At 41.2% G+C, this 23,051-nt stretch overlaps 1 protein-coding gene across 5 annotated transcripts in view; it reads right to left on the bottom strand.

The window, feature by feature from the left end:
- Positions 1–23,051, bottom strand: part of astn1 (astrotactin 1) — a 288,872-nt gene that overhangs the window by 227,217 nt on the left and 38,604 nt on the right. For all 5 annotated transcript variants that reach the window (XM_079569048.1, XM_079569049.1, XM_079569050.1 and 2 more), the window contains exons 2-5: positions 14,015–14,196; positions 3,869–4,122; positions 2,912–3,054; positions 1,791–1,940 (exon numbers count right to left, since the gene is read on the bottom strand). In XM_079569048.1, the coding sequence (XP_079425174.1) occupies positions 1,791–1,940; positions 2,912–3,054; positions 3,869–4,122; positions 14,015–14,196 (729 nt within the window). The remainder of the gene's footprint in view (positions 1–1,790; positions 1,941–2,911; positions 3,055–3,868; positions 4,123–14,014; positions 14,197–23,051) is intronic.

Genomic DNA, 23,051 nt, shown 5'->3' with positions numbered 1-23,051 from the left:
GGTTGCCATTCAGACAAACACAGGCTTTTAACATTCCAGTCTCCCACTCATATTGCATTTGGATTTTTTTTTTTTTTTTCCCATAAAAGAACGGGAATGTGTTTGTTCAGATCTCAGTGACACTAATTTGAATTTCTATTGCAGGTCAGGTGCTAAAAAGTGGTCAATTTTCCACAGGGACAAAGTCATTTTCAGTTGTGAATGGGGGTGAAAAAAGAGCCATGGTTATAATTCTTCCAGGAGGCTTTGTGTGTGGTTAGACAAGTAGCTCAACGTTTGCTAACAATAAGGAACATAAAGTACTTGTGTCTGTTGTTTGTCTACAAAGCTTTAAGGAAACTTAATTTGACCTTTACAGTATTTTAATAAAGGTGCTTTCCATTGAGGGAGTGATAAAATTTTAATGGACATAATCCTCAAATACAGAAAAGAAACAGTTTACCACCACGGAATATGGAGTGAATGAATAACTCACAGAAACAAGCCACTTTGAGCGTCAAATAAAGCAACTAATGCAGTATTACTATTTTGTATTTATTGTATTTTATTTTATTTCATTTAACTGTTTTTTTTTCCAGATATTTGTATTCGTAGTAGTGGTATTAAAGACATAATAATATTAATAAATTAATATTATTCAATTTGTTCATGCTGTGTGACCTCTTTAGTCTCCTGAAACAATTATAATATCGGCTCTTCACTAAAATGGCTGATTACAAATGTGATGATAATCACATAATGTCCATGCAGCAAAAAAAATATAAGTGGTACGTAGCAAAGAGTTTTGTATCGCGTTCAGGCAGCAAAGTGTATCAAGAAGAACAATGATGACATGAACTGTAAATTTCCAAAATGACATTTTGAAAATGTCACGGGTACTTTTCTTTTGTTTAGGATAATTGGAGAACATTGTGCTGTTTTATCTGCTCCTCATGTCTTTGTGTGAAGTCATGCAGTTAAACTAAGCAGCGCTGCATAAAGCTTGCATCATATGCATTACTCAAAGTCTTCTGTGCCCTAAAATAACCTACACATTTTGCAATAACTCCCGCATGGCTGTCCCATTGATAACCCCTGTCTGAAGAGTTGAAAATGTCTGCTGGTCCTTGGGAGTTTGCAAAGGGCATTTGCTGTTGTCAATGATTAAAACTATGAGGTGGCATTCAGCGACTCGCTGTGATTTCTGGCCTGTTATTCAGCCGTGTTAGATAAATGACTGGTCATAAAGGATTTGTGCTCCTAACCATTGATCATTGCACCTATGAAATGAAAGGGTGTTAGCAGCCCAATTCACAAGCAATACGTTAAAGAAAGTCTGAGAATATTTCTTTATTATTGATTTCTTCATGTTACTGGTTTCTGCCTCAATTATTGCACTGGATTGCATTCCCAAACCCCCAATTTAGCAATCCAAAATGTTGACCTAGTTTTGCTCATGCTGGTACAAACGCATTTCTAAGAAAAGTTTGCTGTAAAATTGGTATAAAAACTGTGCAACTCTTTACAAATGTCATAAAGATCCAATATCCCCATAGGGCAGCAAGGTTTATCCAAACTTGTGTTTGTGCAATATGTGTTATTTTGAGATTTGTCTCTGTCTTCCAAAGCATTGCTAGTAATACAATGAATCTACTTGCTCGTTTGTGTTTTTAAAAGCCTTTTAAACATATGTGTATTTTAATCATTCAATTTATGTTTAGAAGTTTTTACATACAGTCGGACTCATCTTTCTCAAAAAACCCTCATAATAGAACATGCTTGAACTTGAATGGCCTGTTCTTGTGACTGACCTCTGGTATTGCTGGAGAGCCTCTTGCGCTGGCTGGTGGACGTGTTGTGGGGAAGCAGAGTGTTCTGTTGGTGATTGCTGTCAATGGGGCTCGTGGCGATAATGTTGTCCTTGTATTTATTCATCAGAGCCAGCTTTGTGTTGTCACTCACTATACACACAAAAATGAAACCGTCACAGGGAGGAAAATACACTGGGATAAATTACATATAGAAACACGAGAGGCTGTAATTGGAGGAGTAAATGCCTGCAAATGCCTGCAAATGCCTGCAGACGAAGAGATCTTTTTTTCTTTTTTAATCAGCTCCTTTCTCTGACTTAGTGTTGCTTTTGTATTAGAAAACTAAAACATTGGTGCAAAATTGTTGTTGTCGCAGTGATTTTTCTTAGAGGTTACAGAGAGGCCCAAACAACAAAGAGTCAGATAATGAGCAAATAATTATAATGCAGGTTTTCACTTCCCAAACATAATAAATGACTCTTTCCACCAGATAAGGTGTGCCAAATGAATAAACAATGCCTGATACTATAAGAAAGGTCAGGGAAATCACAAGTGACATCTTGCTGGTTTGAAAACAAATTACGGACTGACCTCTGCAGTGTTTATGTTTATGAATATTCTATGCATAGCTCGGCACTTGCGTTCTACACTTTTTTTTCCAGTCCATTGCACTAACAGCTCTCCTCTATCTTAAATGCATAATGCCCAGGATTACTGCTCCGTGAGGCGGGGCGGTCGGGCTTTAGAGGAGCAAAGAGTGAGCGCTCTGTCATCATAACTGATCTCACAGTAATGCACAGCCGAGAACCAGCCGCTCATTCAAATTCAGTGGGCGGCATGCTTCAAAACTACTCCGCTTCATAGACTAAGTCCCAACAGGGCGACGCTAAACTCCACCGTACTGTAATTATTAACTGTATATTTCAAATACTACTATAAAAAAGCTGGCAGACTGAATGGCTTTTGATCAATGCATTTAAGAGGAATAGTCTGGAAAATAAAATGCACAGAGTAATTAGGAGGATTTAAAAACCTGACACCGATGCCTATAAACTATCGTAGTTTCACTTGTGTCATAGATTCCTGAGGTGAGGACATTCTTTCGCCATGGAAGCTTTTACCGGGTGTGAGGTCCATGTTGTTCTTGTCATTACAGCCCTGTAGAGAGTCCAGGGTGCGGGTGACCTGGCTGGAGAACTCTTCCCCTCCGTTCATGCACTCCCTCTGCAGGTGGTGGCGCAGGTCAGTGATGTCATACTCATACCTGGTGCACAGCACAAGCCAATCACACTCTCAGCATGTGGGCAGTAAACATGACACATCAATCCATTCTGGAAGTCAATGCATTATATGTTTGCGGTCAAGTAAGGTACGGTAGTGCACAATAATACATATAAAACTGGATCACATTAACAAGTGAGCAACAAAAGCCTAGTGAATGTCAATTATGTTATTCATTTTGACAATATTTTGAATGCTGGGGGTTATGTCTAGAATGAAACTAATAGTACAAGTGCATACTCTCTTATTACCCACTATATTACAGCACTACAACAACCATTGCCTCCTTGGGCAAGACTTTCTTGTTATATTAAAGTGTGTGTTTTTGGGTGGTTGGAGAGCTGACTTTTTCCTGTATTTGTATTTACTTATTTATTTATCAGGGACGATACAATCAACACAGTTACAATTAATGTTTGCAGCTGATGCGATGCATGAAGAGTTTTTAGCTAGTGCTAATTCACAGTTCATGTCCCTGGTTGGGCCTTTCTACCCAACTGATGGATGTAATTTGGAGGACCACAGACCATTACAAGGCCAGAATATTTTGTTTTGAGTTGCCCACTGCTGCGGTGGTGGTACAAACTTTTCATAATACTACGGTAGAGCCTGGACCTCAGAACTCAGTCGATGATGTCCCAGTGCAGAAAAGCTCAAAAAAGCTTTTATAAAGCTGGCAAGTATAAGTTAACTTTGATAACATTATTTTAGTGATACATGCTGATGTAAACATGCAAACTTCTATTGATTCATCATGCACAGTGGATAAAAGCATGTGACTGTGCAGTGACCCTTACTTGTACCCATCCAGAATGGGTGTCTCCCTGATGCTGAGTGTCCCGGAGTTGGGCCCCTGTCCCCTGGAGTTCCTGAGGCTCTCACGGGCCTGTCCCCCCATCAGCACCGACGGGATGTAGTGAATCTCATTCGCAGCCTCGGCACTGGCACTCTTCTGTGGCTGAGGGATGCGGCGACGTTTGCACCAGCGCCTCCTAGTGTACAGGATGAGGACCAGGCACAGCACAGAGAGCAGAAGAGCGATCATCCCACCCTGAGGAGACAAGACAAAAACACAGAGGTCACATTTGCATGAGCTCCAAAGTGGCCTTTATTAGGTAAAGTTTTCTGGATGCTTCCGTGTTGTTTTAACTCAACGGTTAGTTGGACAATGTTAATAATATTCAGTTTTGATATTTTTATTTCATAGTTTGTGTTTAGTATGCAGTTCCTTGGAAAGCCACTGCCCAAGGCCTCAGTATTAATATATTTATTACAAAAAAATAAGATAAGGATACCATAGAACAGTGTGTATCAAGCGGTATGGTCTTGGGACCCATCATTACCCTAGGATGACAAGCCGTGACCCAAAAAAAGGGTAAAAAATGTGTCATATATCCTATATAATATTGTACTTTCCACACAGGTTTTTATTGACCAAGCAGTAGATACGCCTTTGAGTTTAAGAGGGAAAACATTGCAATTGAAATCGGTTCCGCGATCCACCAGTTGAGAACTACTGCCACAGAACATGTTGCAAATCCAAAATACACCAAAACCTGAGCTTAGAAGCAAACAGGGTTAGTGAAAAAAAACAAAGTTAGAAATGCAATTTGGCCAATAACGCCCACACTGTTTTTGAACTCGCCGCAGCGCTGACGTAACTCTATTCAGCGCACTCATTTCACCTTCTGGGGTCAGCCATTAAAACTTTCAGCTTTTCAACTTGGCACATTTCAGTCCTTAATGAAGTCTGCTCGGGTTCAGGATTTTTGAAACTCACTGCAATGAAAGCTTCAATAATTCTGCAAAATAATTGAGCAAAATGAAACATTTCACTGGGCTCCATGATGAAAAGTAGCACAATTTAGATAAGAAAAAAAGCTGGTAATTTACTACTCAATAAACAATCTTAGGAGAAGTAGAGCACTGTGATTGCCAAGTTATTGTGATTTGAAATATTTGAGCATTCTTACTTTATAGCATTTTTGGGGGGGGGGGGACTTGAGTCAATACGTGAACAGAATTACTGAGTGAAGTGAAAAACTGACAAGGGAGCAACGTTATAACATGATTAAACGCTCCAAAAAAGTTGTTTTTGCTGGATATGTCTTCTTTAATATTTTAAAACGCAGGTGCTTCTTGGTCTCAATCATTTTCAGTCAAATTGAATCTTTTCAAAAAATGCCCTTGTTTTATTGCCGGAGGATTTTCATTGTGGTTGATCGGGTCAGGTCACATCGCCACTTTCGCTTGCCTCATTCGTCTGTCATTTTCAGTATTTAGAGTGTCAGTTTGGGGTGTTGGGAGGTCCACACACTGGAGGCTATGTAGAGAATGGGCAGAGGATAGACAGATGTGGGCCGTGCACTTGGGCTGCCGGAGGACAACGGGGACAGAAAAAGGCCGAAAGAAAGAGTGCGCTGCAGTCGCACAGTCTGACAATCCCGCAGTATGACAGCAAGTCAAAGCGCACATGCGGCGGAGAGACATACATGAGACAGGCAGCCAGTGTCAGCTTCAATATCAGCGCATATCTTTTGGGTAAAAGCAGATTTATTGGACTGCCCGGTGTTTTATAGCATGATGCGAACAAATATAGGAGAGGAAATGGAGAAAGATTGGAGAGTACTAAAGAAAGTGTTTTTATTAACTTCAGACTTTCTTGTTCTCCCCGTGCCGGTGTAGGTTTTCTCTCAATAGGCGAGGGTGAATTATTGTCTGTTTGAGAATGTGAAAGAGGGACAAATGAAGCTTCAGCGCAATTTCCACCTGGAAGACCAACTTGCAGCCTTCATTATCCAATCATCCAATCACAGACCCCGTCTCGAGCCGCACCTTTAAGTCAGCCAATCACCGCAGCTGCTCATCCTGCTTCAGCCATTCATTGCCCAGGATCCCCTACGAAAGCTCCCCGGTCAATCACTCGGCCGCTTCCCGGATGTGCTGAGACTCTCCTCCGCCCCTCCTCCGCCTGGCCTCTCCTCAGGCTCTGCTTGTCGTGTCGAACGGCTGCCCTGGGTGTCTTCCTACCACCACCAGTGTCCGGGCTCCGGGGGAAGATTCTGACAATCATCCATCATCAACCCAATCATAATTCATGTTCAATAAAACTTCCTAACACATTCTGTCTCTAAGTCTTTTCAGCCATGAGCAAATTTCCACTCTGCCTGCCTTGTAAGCATTGCTCAATAAGATATATAAAATCATAATTCAATTTGATGGAGAAAAGTAAGGCACAATGAGAAAAGGTCACGCTTATACTGTAGCTTATATAAATTTAGAACAAAGGCACGCGCCGCCTCTAGCCAGGCACACCTCTGCACTTCAACTGACAACAACACAATTTCACCCCATTCCCCTCGCCTATCAGTGAAGCGGAGAGTGAGTTATTGCGGAGGAAAAAAAAACACAAATTGTTACAAAGCGATAAAAGGCAATTGTTCATTGACACAATGGATGACTTTAAAATGAGGGGGGGGGAGAATTAGCATGTGTGTGCGTCTATTCAGTCGAAGTTATGGGCTGATAAGCTAAAGATGAAATGAGAAATGGATTTTAATTATTGATGTACATACAAAATCTCAAAGCGGGTGAATACAAAGAAGAGGAAAATATGGGTTTTGTTGCTTATATTAGTTTAAATTAACAGAAAAACTTGTTTGTCTCATCTGCATAATCGAGGGCATGAAGCTTTAGAGCTATGATAAAGGGCAATTAGGATTAATCTGCATTCACACTGGTCATGTTTTTTAAATCAGATTCGTGCTTGGTGTGGGAAACATCTTAAGTTTCAAAGTCAACAAGGCAAGAAAAGTACATCTTCCTCTCAGACATAAAACACACAAATACAACAAAGCTAAAGGCGGTCTACGTCTCGTTGCATCATCAATGTAGGAATACTTGCAGCTTCCATGAAACTGAGGTTGTACTTTAGTATGAAATAGGTATCATTACAGTTACCGTGACAACCTTAAGCGGGTGAGAAAGCTATGTGGCCTTGCTATATGTTCATGACCAGAGCAACACGTGGTCACTGGCTGTTCACACCTGGTGACTGACTTAAAACAGACATCTTTGTTTGTTTATGTGAACCTGTGAACTAAAAGATTGTCTAGTTTGAGATGCTAAATAATTGGATCAATGCCAAGAATCACATTGATATAAAACAACCATGTTCTTCCTTTCTCTCCGGACTGAACTTGGAATGTCAAATGTTGAGCACTTTAAATAGCCCTCAATCAAATCTGTGCGGGTGACAAATGCAACCCAAAGCCATCAGTGTGCATTAGCGCCCGTGCATACAGGCGGCTATCGCAGACGCTATGGAAAAAAAGCTGTTTAATGTCAGGCATTAGTCCAATCAAAGTGCGGCCTAAGTGGACTATGTCGTATCATAAAGCCAATAAAACCAAACCACACATGGGAGCGTGCCAGTGCTGCGGCTCTGTAATCCACTTACTAACGGGCCAGTATGATGGCCTAATGGCACGACTGCAGACTGTGAGCTACATTGTAGGTCTCTAGTCCTGGATGAGAGAGGGGAAGACATGGATATTATCAAGATATCACGGCGGAGATGGCTTAGAGTGCAGCGATCAATCTGTCACTTACGCTATCTGTGGTTTTATAACACAGGAAGAGCCTGATATGAAGATTACAACTAAAACAGGACACGGATGTAGGTCTGCACAGTGCACATATAAAAAAACTACTGAGAGATGGCTTCTATTAGCTTTGGGCAAAAGCTCAGTAAAAAGAGTACAAGGTTAGATGCGTCAACATTGTGGTAAGGATGTATATAACTGGTACCGAATTAACGGTTTATATTCTACCTACTGAGAACAAAATGTGAACGTTCTATTGCTGACTATTCACAACGACAAACAGGGACAAGTTCATTTTCATTGGGCCTTGAAGTAAAAGTATTCCCATTGTTACTACAAGTGTATTTCTGTGAAATCAGTGCTGTGTAACTACGGTGTTGCATGTGATATGATGTAATTGTGCAGATTGAGCGGTGACTATGACATTGCACAGATGTGAATGTCACAACCCTATTTCACAAACCACAAAATGAGTATTAATGGCAGAAATTATTTCAATGATTGCTTTCAATTTATAACAATTTTCCTCAAGGCCTAACGTAACTCAATAGTGTTTTAGACCTGGTTAGAATAAAGAGTTGGTGCTATTTTAAGTCTCCATTCAGCGGTTGTAGTATTTTGGGTTGCACCATATTTATGTGACAGCACGCTTTTTTAAAATAAAATAGCAAAAATATATACACATTTCCTTACACAGTATGTAAAGCTGGGCCAATGTGGAGGAAAAGTTAAAAAAAGACAAAGATAGAAGTCAAAACGCGACACTGAATCCCTTGTAAGCCTGGTGGTGCAGACACTGTAGCATGTCTTTGATTGTGAACAGCCCAATGTCATGGCTAAGCCTCTGTCCCACGCGAAGCAGCGGGACAGGTGAAGCATTAACACTGGCACATTCACATGCGTCAGGTGACCGCGCTATTGGCCGTTCTGCCGTTAAGGTCCTACTGGGGTTAAACTCCTGACAGGACGAGATGGAGTGTCCCTCTGCAATGAATAAAGCAGTTAACAGCGCACGGTCCGCACACAAAGACTGCAGCAGAACTGAACCCAGAGGTCCCTCCCCCATCTATTGCCCCCCTTTTCCACCCAGCAACTGAAGGTTACCTCCAAAGGGAAAGAAATAATGATCCCAGTTGGAATAGGAGGCGCTCTCGTGGATTTTCTGCTGACTTCAAAATGTACCCATAGAGCTGGATATGGAGCGCGCAAACGGCTGAAATCAAACAAAAAAGCAGAACAAGCTCTGACACAATAAAGAGCGAGTTTTAATATTAATATTCTGTTTGTGCACGGCTGGATTTTGCATGCTAAGTATTTTAAACTGATCAAACAACTATATAAACGCATGATTTGGAAAGTTAAATGAGTGCACAAACATCTACTTTTATGGGGATTTTTTTCATGATTACCTTGTGAGCAATTGTGTCCACCATGTTGCCAACCTGCAGAACTGCGAGCACAAAGTAAGGAACATTTCCAAACATTCAAAATTTGGCACAACGGTTTCACTACGCCGGCATTTTTCATTTGCGAAGTCTCATCTGCACCAAACCAAAACTCATTCTGACACTTATTCAGGTGTGACTAATTCATTTATTGGCAGGAGATGAAAGTGAACCACTCAACAAATATTCGGGAAAAGGTTCTCGTACCAAAACTGTGCTTTGCAGTAGACTTTGATTGAATATAAAATGTATGTTTTTTTCCCTGTGGTAGTACTGTTTATCTTTGTTTTATTCACTTTTGACTCTAGTTTCAATAACAGTACTAATGAGTACACTTTATAAACATACAATTGACTGTGCATAACATCAAATCATAATAAATGCCGCCCAAGAACTGACTTCCTGTTTCGATGCAGCACACCAAAATAAAAGCACCATCTTATTCATTAGTTCAGCAGTTCATTAGTTCAACTTTCTTTCTGCCTAACTATTAACAGACAAAACATTAAAATGTGTGTATTTAATGATATTCTTGTAATGTTGCAAGTACCTGCTGAACTAATCAATGAGACGAGCTGTGTGCTTTTATTTTGGCGTGCTGGATTGAAACAGGAAGTCACTTCTTGGGCAGCGTTGTTTTGATTTTAAGTTATGCTTTCTCTTCATGGGAACCACGGCAGGAGATCTGTAAATCATGCTTAATGGAGTAGAATATTAATAAACTATTCATTGCACAAAGCTGATTGAAACCGCATTAGTAGAATATCATTTAGACGCTATATCAATGCAGCTCATGCCAGGTTAGTGTTGTTCAGTTGAGATTCGGGCCTATTCTGTCAGCGGCCCCAGTAGGCTCTTTGTTTTGCATCAGAGACTCGGGAAGACTACAAAGAGGCCAGACGCTGTGGCCGCGTGCCATCCCCGCGGTCTACAGGGAAGCGTTGGGGATTGTTTCGTCTCGCTCGGCAGGCCTTTCAAAAACATGGCAGCGCACGACGCCCAGAGAGCAGCCCCGGCCTGCGCCTTTACAAGTGCTCCGAGCGGCATTGATTGAAGGTTTAAACGATCAATGCTATCAAGACAGGTTTTAGGAGGGTCACCACCTGAATGTCAATATGCAGCGAGCTCGACCGTGTCACCATATCGTCCCCATAATAAACACGTGTGAGATGGGGGAAGAGGGATGAAGCAGATAGAAGTTTTATGAGTGGTAAACAAGAACACTGAGGCCTGATTGACTAAGCTAGGTGCTAAAATGCAAGTGCTGCTTAAAATTAGCATGATTTTTAACAGTCTGTTGCGTCTGATTTATCATTAGAAACTGTTTACATTAGTGCTGCATATTCGAGGAGTTTGCGCTGTGGCCTTTTAGTGTTAATGAAAAGACTGTCCTAGCATAGCAATAGCAACAGAAGCCAAATGAGTGGTAAGTCTGTCAGTACGCTACTTTGAGGGTGCGGTTTTGAAAAGTACAGCATGTGCAGGAAACCCCATAGAAACTAATGTCCGGCTCTGGAGGCCATGTTGTTTGGCAGCTCGTTTAATGTTTTGTTCTTCACCTAAAATGTGTGGCCCGTCACATTCACATTGGTGGTGTAAGCCTTGATATTAATGAAGAAACAAAGCTTATTCCCAAAAATGTGTCATTAGCATATGCAATACATGGTGTTCCTCCAGGCAAAGCCACCCTTCCATCTGGCTATGCAATATACTACCATTGAGTGTTGGGAGTTAACAAGGTAAAGCGTATTTGAGCTTCCAAAACATCCAAAAATCCCAGAACATAATAAAATTGGCAATATCAGCCTTCCTGCTTGTGGTGCCATACGCTCTGACAGACCCAACAGCTCTGCACCATTTGGCTTGATTGGGCACAGTCAGAGTTTTTTTCACACAAAACAATGAACCACCTTGTCTGGGCCTACAGTAATCTTCATCTCTTGTGCGGTCACAAAAAATATTTGTCTGTTGTTTTAATATCCGGTCTATCCAATTGTTTACTTTATGTTCTATAGTTTTGTTCTGGGTTTCACAATAATGCCAGCACAAATATAAAAAGTTATGTTATAGCCTCAAAGGAAACAGACAACAAAGCTAAAACAGAGGCACTGGGGAAACAGCAGCCAATTCACCCGATAAGCCTATATTGTAAAAGTTATAATAAAAGATAATTGACTTTGGGGCTCTACGATGATTGAATTGATCCATAGAGGCCTGGTGGTGAAAAGGCAGATGATTAAAATGTGGAGATTAAAAATCAGCCTATCAGCCTATCTCAACAGAGGAGATGGGACTGTAAAAAGTGAACGTTGCTGTTGTTTTGTAGCTCTCTGCGCTCTAGGTCTCAGTGGTGGAAGCTGTTTGAAGTGCCACTGTCTCACCTGGTGTCAGTACAGTGGACACGAGGTTACTCATCTATTATGGATGACCTGTGGAGGACGCGCTGGTCACCTTGTTGGATATGAGGCACAGAGAGTCTTTGAACGCCACATGGGAAACTACCGGCCTGGTCAAAAACACTGCCATAAAATGAACACACATTCTTCCTACACAGGGAAGTGCAGAAGTTGTTTCAAATGTGAGATTGAATTCAGGCGTGAGTTGAAAGAAATCCGCTTCCCTGGCTCAGAACCCAGTGCACTTCAGTGAGTCTAGCTCCCCCCAAGGCTTAAGCTCTCAATGCAATTGGCTGCACTTCAAGCCTAAAAATGCAGACGTCCCAGTCCATCCATTCTAAACAGTGCTGTGGTGGGCGCTGCCAGACAGACTACTGCGGCAGGTAACTGGCACGCTCACCTGAAATACAGAAAACACGTGTAAAACATGGTTTACTCTGCTACCAAAGTCTACAATAGTATCATAATTAAATGTTGGTACCAGCGGTTTAGTTTCTAGCAATACTGTTTCTTAACGTTGTTAGATCGTCTAATCATGAAAGGAAAGATTTTCAGATTCTCATTCTCTTTCCATAATGACAAAGAACAGCTACTGTACGTGCATCCACATGTGAGCTGCTGAGGCTCTTGAGCCAGGGTCGCAACAGCTGTGTGCTATGATATAAACTAATGCATGCTGCTGACCCTGTATGTATACACAAATAGAGCATGGTCCATTGCAGGTGGTCTCAGGGGTTTGAAGGAGCGTAAAGTCGCCTTCACAGACACTTTGGGTCGTGTGAGAGGGACACAGACTCGGATTTATGGGTCGGGATCTCCAGCCGGGTGGGAAGGCAGCAGTGGGCCCAGGGCAGCACAGCGGCAACAGCACTTCCATCTGTTGTCACGGTCTGCTCATATCTGCATGCTAATCCGGCTCCACAAGCACCTTCACAAAAACACCCCGTGGCAGGGTTTTCAGCAGCGGATCTTTCAAGATGAAGAATTGGCTCAAAGACACAGGACTGGGGTTGATGGGATGTGAAATGCAGATTGAGAATAACACAGCTAGATTAGAGCAGTGATTCTCACTCCACAGCAAGTGCCGTCTTAAAGAAACAGTAGACTTTCCAGAAAAATCATTACCAACTGTGCCATAAACCAAGACTAAACCTGAACTTATGTGATCAAGTGTTTAGTATTCACAGTTTTTCTTGAGTCCAAAATGAAAGGTAAGCAGAATTACAAAGATGAAGCACTGGACAATCTGGATGGAACTTGCCACATTTTGAAAACCTGAAAATCATGTTGTCTGAGCCAGAGCTGGTGGCTTGGCTCATAGAAAATGTTTATCTTATTGACACCACTGGATGCTTTTTATATGCAAATCAAGCAGAGGGTATTCAAGGTCAGTTATTTGTCATTATTCCAGAGGCTGAAGGTCGTTGACATTCAGAGTGTGTCATTGCCTCCACTCAGCAGATGTAGCTTCTGGCACAAAAGAGTCTGCCTGAGCTGACTAATCATTCGTATATGCAGCCATAATGTGCTCTCACTGTCTGAACATACACACCATCCATCACCACAGATTGTAATGTCTTTGGGCTGGGGAAAAGGGCACTGGTGGAAGGTATGGCATATCTAAGATCTAATAAATATACATTTCCTCGGGCAAGAGAGGGAAGCAGCGAGATCTAAGGATTCATTTCCTACTCCTGCCGACATGGCAGATAAGGTTTGATACAGTGCAGGCATGCAAAATCTACACCGCGCAACAAAGTCTGGAGCTTTATTAATGTGTGTTCCAAACAGAAAAACTGTATGTTATTCTTTTTATATCAGGCTTGTGAAAAAAGGAGCAAAGCCTAAAGATTTAACTTAGCTGGGAGACAGGAGAAAATTGGCTTGGCTACCTCCATGTTTTCAGTTGTATTACATGCACGCTTCATGCCAGGCGCGTCTGTGGCCTGCGGCGGGCTGTGGAACAGCAGGCTAAAGTGCACACCATGCACTCTCCATATGTGAGAGCACTGTAAGTCAGACTCGAGCCAGGCCAAAGTGTAACAGACGGTCAGCTGGCTCCGCACTATATATCACAATCTGTAGTCAGTGCACAGATGAGATACACTGACAGGAACATCATTGTTTCCATACACATACGTACATTTGAGTTGTCACATTTATTATACATCACTTTATATTCTTTCCTTCATACACATGACGCTTCTGTTGATGTTCAGGTTTCATATTTTCCCGTGCTGTTGTTCAGTCTATGCCTGGATCCAGCACAGTTTATGTTATGTCAAGCCTAAAGGGATTTGTACAAATACAGTAATAGCTAAAATTGTAACTTGGCCTGTTCCAATGCATTTACAATTTCATTACAGCTACTCTCACAAAAAGATTAAGATTAAGATTCAATTATGTGATCAAGATGACTATTGAGAAAGAAAGGCACACAAATAAAAGTTAATTTGATCATAAAATCCACTCCATTCATTTAAATCCTTAAGTGTTACCATGACAGAGATGTGCAGGATACGTATCTCTTCTTTGGCAGAGTCATTGGCTGGGTCCTCGGTGGGTTCAGGGAGGCTGACACTGCCGTCCTGATGGTGAATGTGAAAAAGCAGCGTGCCATTCTCTAGCCACTGCTGCCTCCAGCGCACCAACGGGATGTCCTCCGAGTTCCCCGAAATCTCTGCACACATAAAATATACAGTTTGAGGTTAATTATCTTTATGTCTGGCTTGGGCTCACAACAGCAACTCAATATGCATTTTGATTTCTGCCACAGTTATTAGATCCATTGAGGTTGCTCCAGAAACCATAACCATCAAAGACAGTTCTTTCACCTTAAATCCACTTCTAAGTAGCAAATATCTGATCCCCCTAAAAAAAAATAAAAGCGCAGACGAAATGCTGGGGGAAATGAAGAGCAAAAGGATGATTTTGTGAAGGCAGCGAGCCATGAAACTCACTTCTTTGTCAAACCTTCAGATGCCAGAGACGTTCCCCCTCTGTAGCTGATATAATAGCACAACACAGGACGGGTCCAAATGGAAAACATTACGTATGCACTCACAGTCATGGTTTCTGTTATGTAAATGTACAGGGTTCATAACTCAGCAGAGGAAAAGTAAAGATTGGAGAAAGTGTTTTCGAAAGTTAAACAGAAGCTTGTGAGTTCAGCTTCCTGATTTATTTGGTGGAATTGAGATCTTCGAGTATGTTTAGCATGAATGACTAGGAAACAATGTGAACAAGGTAGATGTTTTTCTTGTAAACAGTAGTAAAAAAAAAAAAACAAGTAGTGCAGCTTTAAGTACAGTGATTCTGGATGTGAATCGATGTCGACCGAGCGGGCCCGGGCCTGACCTCCCCGGGGCCTTGGACAAAATTGGGGCTCTCCAACTCACCCTGAGCCATTTGATATTGCCACAGCCGCACTCGACACAGCACCAGACCGCCTACTTTCCTTAACACAGTTTGTTCTATTTGCCGGTCAGAGAATAACCCCACCAGTCCAGGCTGGTAATTCAAAGCTTGGACATGTTTTAAATTGAATACCTGCACAATGCCCAGTGTCAGCCCATTGTTTGTATTGTGCCTTTCTCTGAATCGACGGAGTAGCATTTAGAAGAGTGGGCTTGTATTGTGTACTACTTTGATTTGTTGTGATTGTTGTGGATAGTTACACCCATTGATCAATGCCTGAAATAATGAAACTTTGTGAGGGAAAACTTATGACAATGTGTCCTGAAGCTTCACCAGTCGATAGGCACCTGTGTACTCCATCACACTAAAGAGCAGCGTGTCATTTTCACTTAATAAGTGAATGTATGGTATATACGGTAAAACCTATTATTTCTTTGTCCTAGTCGTGACTAGAAGAAGGTCTGATCTTGTTTAATGTTACCATTAAAAATTCATTCATCCTGCACCTCTTTATGCTGTTTATAGATTACTTCAGATGCATCCACTGAAATAGACAATTACACTAATTGCTTGCCCAACTCTGAGCTCTATACAAGGCTATTATCTAAATATATTAGACTAGCTGCACTGTTATACAAGCTACTAGATAATTTAAAGCCAATTTCAAACACATAATATTTTACAAGAAACAGAAGAAGTCAGACAAGTGCAATATGGAGCAGAAAATACATGCTGGGTCCAGTGAAGGGACAGGGCCCATTAGTGCGTAGTCCATAATTGATCAAAGTCTGTACATGCATGGCCGCAGCAGAAATCACAGGACTGTAAATAATGATGAGATTAAGGTTGATCAAAAGAAACAGCTAAGACCTCCACGGCTTAAAAGACCGAGCGTGGGACAAGGGGAATTAGGATGACAAGGAGACAGCAGTAGCAAGAGACGAGACAAAGGGAGACCAAAACCTACTTAGCCCCATGTACTTCTATATATAAACAAAGGCTCACCCCAGCCCAGTGCACCATTACACTGATTACTCTGAGATGTAGGTGCAAGCAAGATTTTCCTGCTGAACACAGACTTTCACACAGCGCTGCAAGCTCAGTGATCGCCACTTTGCACCTGCACAGTTTAGGCCCCGATTGTGATTCTGAGTCATGACTGGAAGCTGTAGAAATGCTAAATGAGACTCATTTTGACAAGAAGAAGAGGAAGAAGAAGAACAAAAACAAGAAGACCATGAACAAGAAGAATAAGAACAAGAAGACAAAGAAGAACAAGACGATGAAGAAGGGAAGAAGATGATGATGAAGAAGAAGAAGAAGAAGAGGAAAAAGAACAAGACAATGAAGAAGAAGAGAAGAGCAAGACAAAGAAGAACAAAACAATAAAGAAGAGAAGACAAAGAAGAACAAGACGATGAAGAAGAGAAGAACACGAAGAGGAACAAGACAAAGAAGAACAAGACAAAGAAGAAGAGGACAATGAAGAAGAGAAGAAGACAAAGAAGAACAAGAAGAAGCAGAGGAAGACGATGAACAAGAAGACAAAGAAGAATAAGACGATAAAGCAGAAGAAGCAGAAGATGCAGAAGCAGAAGAACAAGAAGAAGAACAAGAAGACGATGAACAAGAAGACAAAGAAGAAGAAGACGGTGAAGAAGAGGAGATGAAGAAGAAGAAGAAGACAAAGAAGAACAAAACAACGAAGAGAAGAAGACAAAGAACAACAAAACAACAAAGAAGACAAGACAAAGAAGAACAAGAAGAAGCAGAAGATGCAGATGATGCAGAAGACGCTTGAAGAAGAACAAGAAGAAGATGAACAATAATAAGCAGAGGAAGATGATGAACAAGAAGACAAAGAAGAACAAGACGATAAAGCAGAAGATGAAGAAGAAGAAGATGAACAATAAGAAGCAGAAGAAGACGATGAACAAGAAGACAAAGAAGAACAAGATGATGAAGCAGAAGAAGCAGAAGAATATGACGAAGAAGAAGAAGAAGAGCCATCACCAGATGACCATAAAGCCTTTATCGATGTGACCTTTTATACTCAACTCTTTCAGAGAAGACATTGCTTGAGCATGAATCAATACATCATAACCGATGACAGCCGTAACACCAGGGATTTTTCTGACACATGCGGATCTTAGTCCCCCTTGTGGCCTCGAGGCAATGCAACTCATAACCTTTTCTCATAAACCAAAACATTTATGACAAGGACTTTTATGTCCATCTTCGCCCATCACAATCTCAGGATGTAATCTCCGGTGCCTTGGTGGCTTTCGCCTTCTAGCGCGGATTGTAAAAAGAGATCAAATTGGTTTCATGTCTGACGTTCCTATTTTCCCTTAATATCAAGAAGCATTATAGTGAGAGATTCTAGTCTTTTCTGCCTCACACAATGAAATAAATTACAATGCCCTTAATGTTCTTGCCCTGTTTGCGTGACACTTCACTGTGGACTCTTTAATCGCACAAAGGTAAGCCTGCTTATGCAAATGTCCCTTATTTTTAAATTCTTGCGCTCTTCTATGTTGGTACTTACCATGCTTAAAATATTGATAGCTAAGAGCAGCATTTGTTAATACCTACATTGCACATGCATAAGCGCATAATGCATTCCCTTCCAGCCCTTTCACGCTGGTTGAGCTAACACGCCCTCTTTGTCAGGCCATTACTGTGATTAGCAGCAAAGACTTACACTTGTATGTTGGACACCGGCCATAACCCTAATATAGATTATAACTTGTTCACAAACCAAAGCGCCTAATGCTTTTCCTGCGCACATCTACAAACGTGAGAGCCCAGCAAGCCAGTATCCAGGACAGGTAACTGATGCCCACTACACTACCTTTAATGAGATTTAAAACTCTGAACAGATTTCAACTTAAATGCAAATGATGTGCCAGCATGTGACAGGGCATTGGAAATAAATAGATGAATAAACGGTGCTCCCTTTTCCCCCTTGGGACAGGTTTGCCACTAGAGCTGGATTAATGAGGCTGCCGTTCAGGACCATGGACAGCACCCGCCTGAGAAAATCCCATCGTCTGACGGGAGAGGAGCAGCAGGGGAGGAAGAGGAACAGTGTGGAGGTCTATGGGAGGAGTCAGGCACCTACATGCACTAAAGTGAATCAAAGTAATCTCATTATGTTGCATTATTAGGAACCGACTCTGCATACCAATTCACTGTAGCTACCATTTAGCTAAAAGGGCTGCTGGTACATCTTTCTTCCATGTCCCAAAGCGGATTTATATGTGGGAGCTACAATTTTTAAAACACATCGACAGAACAATTGTAACCAAATAAATGAAACAAATAAGTAAAGGCTAAAGCAGAAATGTTCTTCAGGCTTAGAGGGCATAGATTCTGTGAAAGGCTGTATTGAGAAGTCGAGGCACTCTGAATTTGTAAGGATTCATTGGCAATTAATATTGACATTTATTGTCAATAAATCCTTTGCCTCAGCTTTTCAATACAGCCTTTCACAAATAAATAAAGTGTTTATAGATTTCTCACTTAACATCCACCTTAATGTCAAACTATGTGCTCTTTAGAACAGTACTTCTCAACATTAAGTATTAAATAAGACTGTGAAGTGAAAATCATAATAAAAAACTCAAATTTGAAAGCGCCCATGAAAGTTTTGTCCATAATAGTTCGGTAACAAAAGTGCTCTTTGTGTTTTTGTGTTTTACCACACTTGTTCCTCTAAATTTACTGGATGTGCAGATAGGTCATATTGCATTCTAAACTCAAACACTTTAGGAGAGTGGTGTTGCAATGAATTACAGACAAACAATGCTGATTTAGTCGACAGAATGATGATAAATAGTGGGTGAAGTGAAAAAGCAGAATGCTCTGCACCATTCAGGGCACATCTTTGGGAGCAATATAAAGCTGTCAGGTTTTAGCGCCCAGTGGGGAGGTTTTGTACTGTTTCTGGCAATAACATCACAGCCCAGTGTCGGGAGGGGGATAAAATCATTCATCTTATTGGAGAGTGCTTGTGGATATCACTGCAACACATTCAATCCAGACCGATGGGACCGTTCAGGCCGAAGTTTGCTGCTAACAATGTCACAAAGTATACACTTGTGTTGAGTACGACTATAATGGACTTCTTTTGTGAATATGTTGAACTAATTAGAAGCAGGGTTGGAAATTTGCCATGTTAGGGGGAACAAGCAAACATTGCTCATTCTCAAATATTAGCTAAAAAGAAAATAAGAGGAAAGAGGAAAATGTCAAGGGAAGAAAACATAATATGAGCTCCTTGGAATAAAATGATAATAATGCTTTGTTTTTAGATGTTTTAAGTTTCGCAGGTACGGGAAAGTGTGACATTTTGCAAGATTTTTACTGCTTACATGGTAAAATATCAAAAGCAAGGTCAGAAAAATGAAACAATTGAATTTAAAATACTCCAATCACAATAGTATTGAGTGGACCTGAAGTGCTGGTCTGTAATCCGTATTGTTCTAACTGTTCTATTAAGACAGTGATAGGAATTGTCACCAAAGTGCAGGGCGATAACAGCTAATGACTTACGTTTTGGTGGTTCTGAATCCCCCAAGCAGAGCAGAACAGAATGAAATGCATTTGGAGCTAAGGGATGCTAATAACCATATCATGATCCCCATGTAAACACTAGAGGTGTGCCCTTCAGGTCTGTCCTCCAGACGAACACAATCATCTCCCAGGGACCGGGAGCAGCATGTAAACCATAGTGGCTTTGTCCAAATGTTATCAGCACAAGACAATGTTTGGTGACAGAAATCAAACAGTGATGCAATTTGGGCTTTGTGTTCATAGGCTCAGAAAAGAAGTTGAACATTCTTCCCTTTAGGGCCACAAATAGGCATGCATTCATACTATAAGAGATGATGGTGTATTTTATTACAAGTAAATGTCTTCTATTCCAGATATAAGAAGTAGTAACAAACAGGACTCGTTTTACATATGCACAAATATACAAGCAAAATGTCTCCTACTTAGTCAATCCAGTCCAGATGACGATATTTGAAAAGCTCTACTATGATGAATAAATTCATTAATAAAAGTGCAGGTCATTTTATGTATCCAAAAAGATGATTTATATTTGACAAAGACGCAAATAGCATACTGAATCTTATTGCATTTCATGTTTCAAAAGAAAGGAAGGAGAACTCTGAAAAAAAATCTGCTTTGTTCTAGACTATCTCCGTATATAAGGGGTGAAATGTAGTTATAATCTCAGTTTGATATCATCCCTGCACTTCTGCCTGAAGTGTGAAGCCCCCACAGTGAGTGGACAGGTGCAGACATTTTATATGGCTCTGCTGCTGTACCTTTGCTGACTCGTTTCTTACAGGCATGTGCCGAAACCAGTGCATCCCAGTGTGACAGTCAGCGTGCTATTCACTGACAATGCTCAGCAACTGTGAATTTTAATTTGCACCCACGTGTGAGCCACATGTTCCCTAATTTAGCAGAGACAAATGAACAGAGAGGGATTGTGGTGGAAAAATACAACATGCAATATAAAAGAAAACTTTTACTACTGTTGAATTGATTAATTTGACATCTCGCCCACATACTGTGGAGAAAAATACTTTAAAAATGCTAACAATAAAAACAAAAGATCTGTGGAAAAGTTACCAGAATTGTAATTACAGTTGATCACTGTGAAATTATGTTTTAGTATCCATTTAGGTTCACCCTCACATTTCCTTCTGTTCTGCTCACTCTTCATCTTCGACTTATGCACTTTTTCCTGACTTACCGGTGTCTCTAAAAATAGCTTCTAGTAGCACCCCCGCACACACACAGCTCATTGGCTAACCTGGATTAAGTGTGGCCCCAGGCCTGATGCAAATGTAGTTAGAAGAGACATGGTCGGACAACCGCAATAAAATATATATTTAAAAATCTGGCTTGGGTCCGGATTCGGACTGAGGTCCACCATTTAACAAATTCTACAAGACTAGAGTCTTCAAGTTTATTATCAGAGTCTGAAGTGATACATCATTGTTCTCTTGTCAAGCTGTCTGTCGTCTGTGTTTTACACTTTGGCCAAAGCAACAGCAGTACTGCCCTTTTATATCTGGTATCTGGGTTGAGTTGAAAGCAGGTACCATCTTGTCTGTAATGTATTCAGACATTTATTTGTCTTCATCCATTAAAGACGTTTTATGGGCATCCAATGCATTTTACATTATTCGTGTGCATAAGGAGACCTTGAAGACCTCGCACTGGAACTCAATAACAGGCTTATATGAGGGAAAAGAAAACTTCTCAAACAGTGCAGCCAATAAATGTCAAGTGAGAATGAGATTTTACTGATCTGTGTAGACAAAGTGATCTTTAACACCAATTATACAGTACAGATGAAGTGTGCTGTGTCAAATGGTATCCAAACTGGCATTTCAATTTATCAATTTCTGTAACATCCATGGCACTGTAAGGTAGGGCATATAAGGGAAATAGCAGGCTTCTTTTATTTATTTTTCCTGATTTGGTCAACCATCTGCATTGTGGTACAAAGGTTTGCCCATTCATCCTTCTAGAACCAAAACTGTTTATCCGGACTTGGGATTGACACATGTGTAACTTTGGGACATTGTGCCAGTGATTTCATGTTCATGACCAAATGTAACCGTTTGAACGGCTCTTGAAGGCGAACGTTTCGAATTGTGAAAAGAGACAAATCTTTTTTCAATCAACCCCTGGAACAAAACTTTATTCATTTTCTACATGTTTTTTTCAAGGGACCCATCAATATTTGGGATCATTTGAATGAAAAGGTCTTATATAACGAGTTTTCTGGCCAGCGATATAAAAAAAGTGTTTGAAAGGCTCTTCGAAATGAACCGATCCCAAAGATTCGGCCATAGATCCCATTGTGCACCTTTCTTTGCTTTCTTCAAGATAATACGATGCATCTATTTGCGAGGAGCGTGTAAGCAATTCTCCGGTTATTATCTCGCTCCTCCCTTTTTATCACGGTGGGAAATGCAAAGCGACAACGCACCCCGAAGGCTTTGGGCGAGCATCTGTAGCAGCTGAAAGTTTAATGCTGCTAAGATACGGGCGCAGAGGCTTGTGAGGTAATACGCCCGACCAACAGTTGTGTCTAAGGAGGATCGGCGGCAAAACAACAGTCATGGAGATTTTCTGGAAGCGTAGTCGCCCACTGGGAAAAGCGGGGAGAGCATCTGGCCCTATAGCGGCGCATTGGGATTTAACAGCGTTGGTGGGGGACTGCAGCTCAGACAGCGGTGTGTGGGTGTGTGTGTGTGTAAGTTAATGCTCGGTGTGAAAGCTATTCTGCTCACATCCTCCTGCAGCGCGAGGGGAAGCCGGGTGAGTTTCCATCATACTCATGGCTCGCGCTTACAGCCGGGGGAGGGACAGGCCCGTATATATACGAGGGAGGGGAGGAGGATTTTAACTGAACCAGGTGTAATGGCGAGAAGGAGGGAGAGCAGAGATACAGAGTGAGATAGGAGGACTCATAGCCAAGACTCCAACTTACAGTACGAAAACTTAAGTTTCCACACTTTGCTCTTCCAAAAACTTTAGCAGCGTCAAAGCAGGAATAGCAAGCAGTTGTACGATTGTCTATGAGCTAATTCTGAACTCATTTGTTATTTCGTCAATGTCTCAGATTTGTTATATAAGACAAGATAGGATAGCCTTTATTGATCTCGCAATGGAGAAATGTACTTTTACATTCAGCTCTTAGAAACACTCAGGGTGTGCAAATAGGCAGGAAATGTGAGGAAAAAACAATTAAATAGTAAATAGTGATATCTTATATACAATGACTACCAAGGATTTTGTGGGGGAAAAAAACAGTAACAGTAAATAATAAGTAAACAGACTATAACAAAAAAGTTGTGGTCAGTGTTAGCAGTGTAGGTTTACATCATAGTGCATGTGGTTGATAAAGTGACAAAGATAAGTGATGTAAATACAGGGATTATTGCGTGTATTCTGCAAAGGTGTTATTGCACATGCTACTTTACAGTCTTGTTGTACAGTCTGACTGTCTGTCAGTCTAGCAGTGTCGATGAAGGCCCTGCGGTAGCGCTCCTTCTTGCACTGAGAGCTGCTCAGCTCCTCTACAGT

Source organism: Gobius niger (genome assembly GCF_951799975.1).
Source record: "Gobius niger genome assembly, chromosome: 13".
NCBI classification, from domain to species: Eukaryota; Metazoa; Chordata; class Actinopteri; order Gobiiformes; family Gobiidae; genus Gobius; species Gobius niger.
The sequence above is the reverse complement of the archived record's forward strand: the minus strand, read 5'-3'. Positions and strand labels throughout refer to the sequence as shown.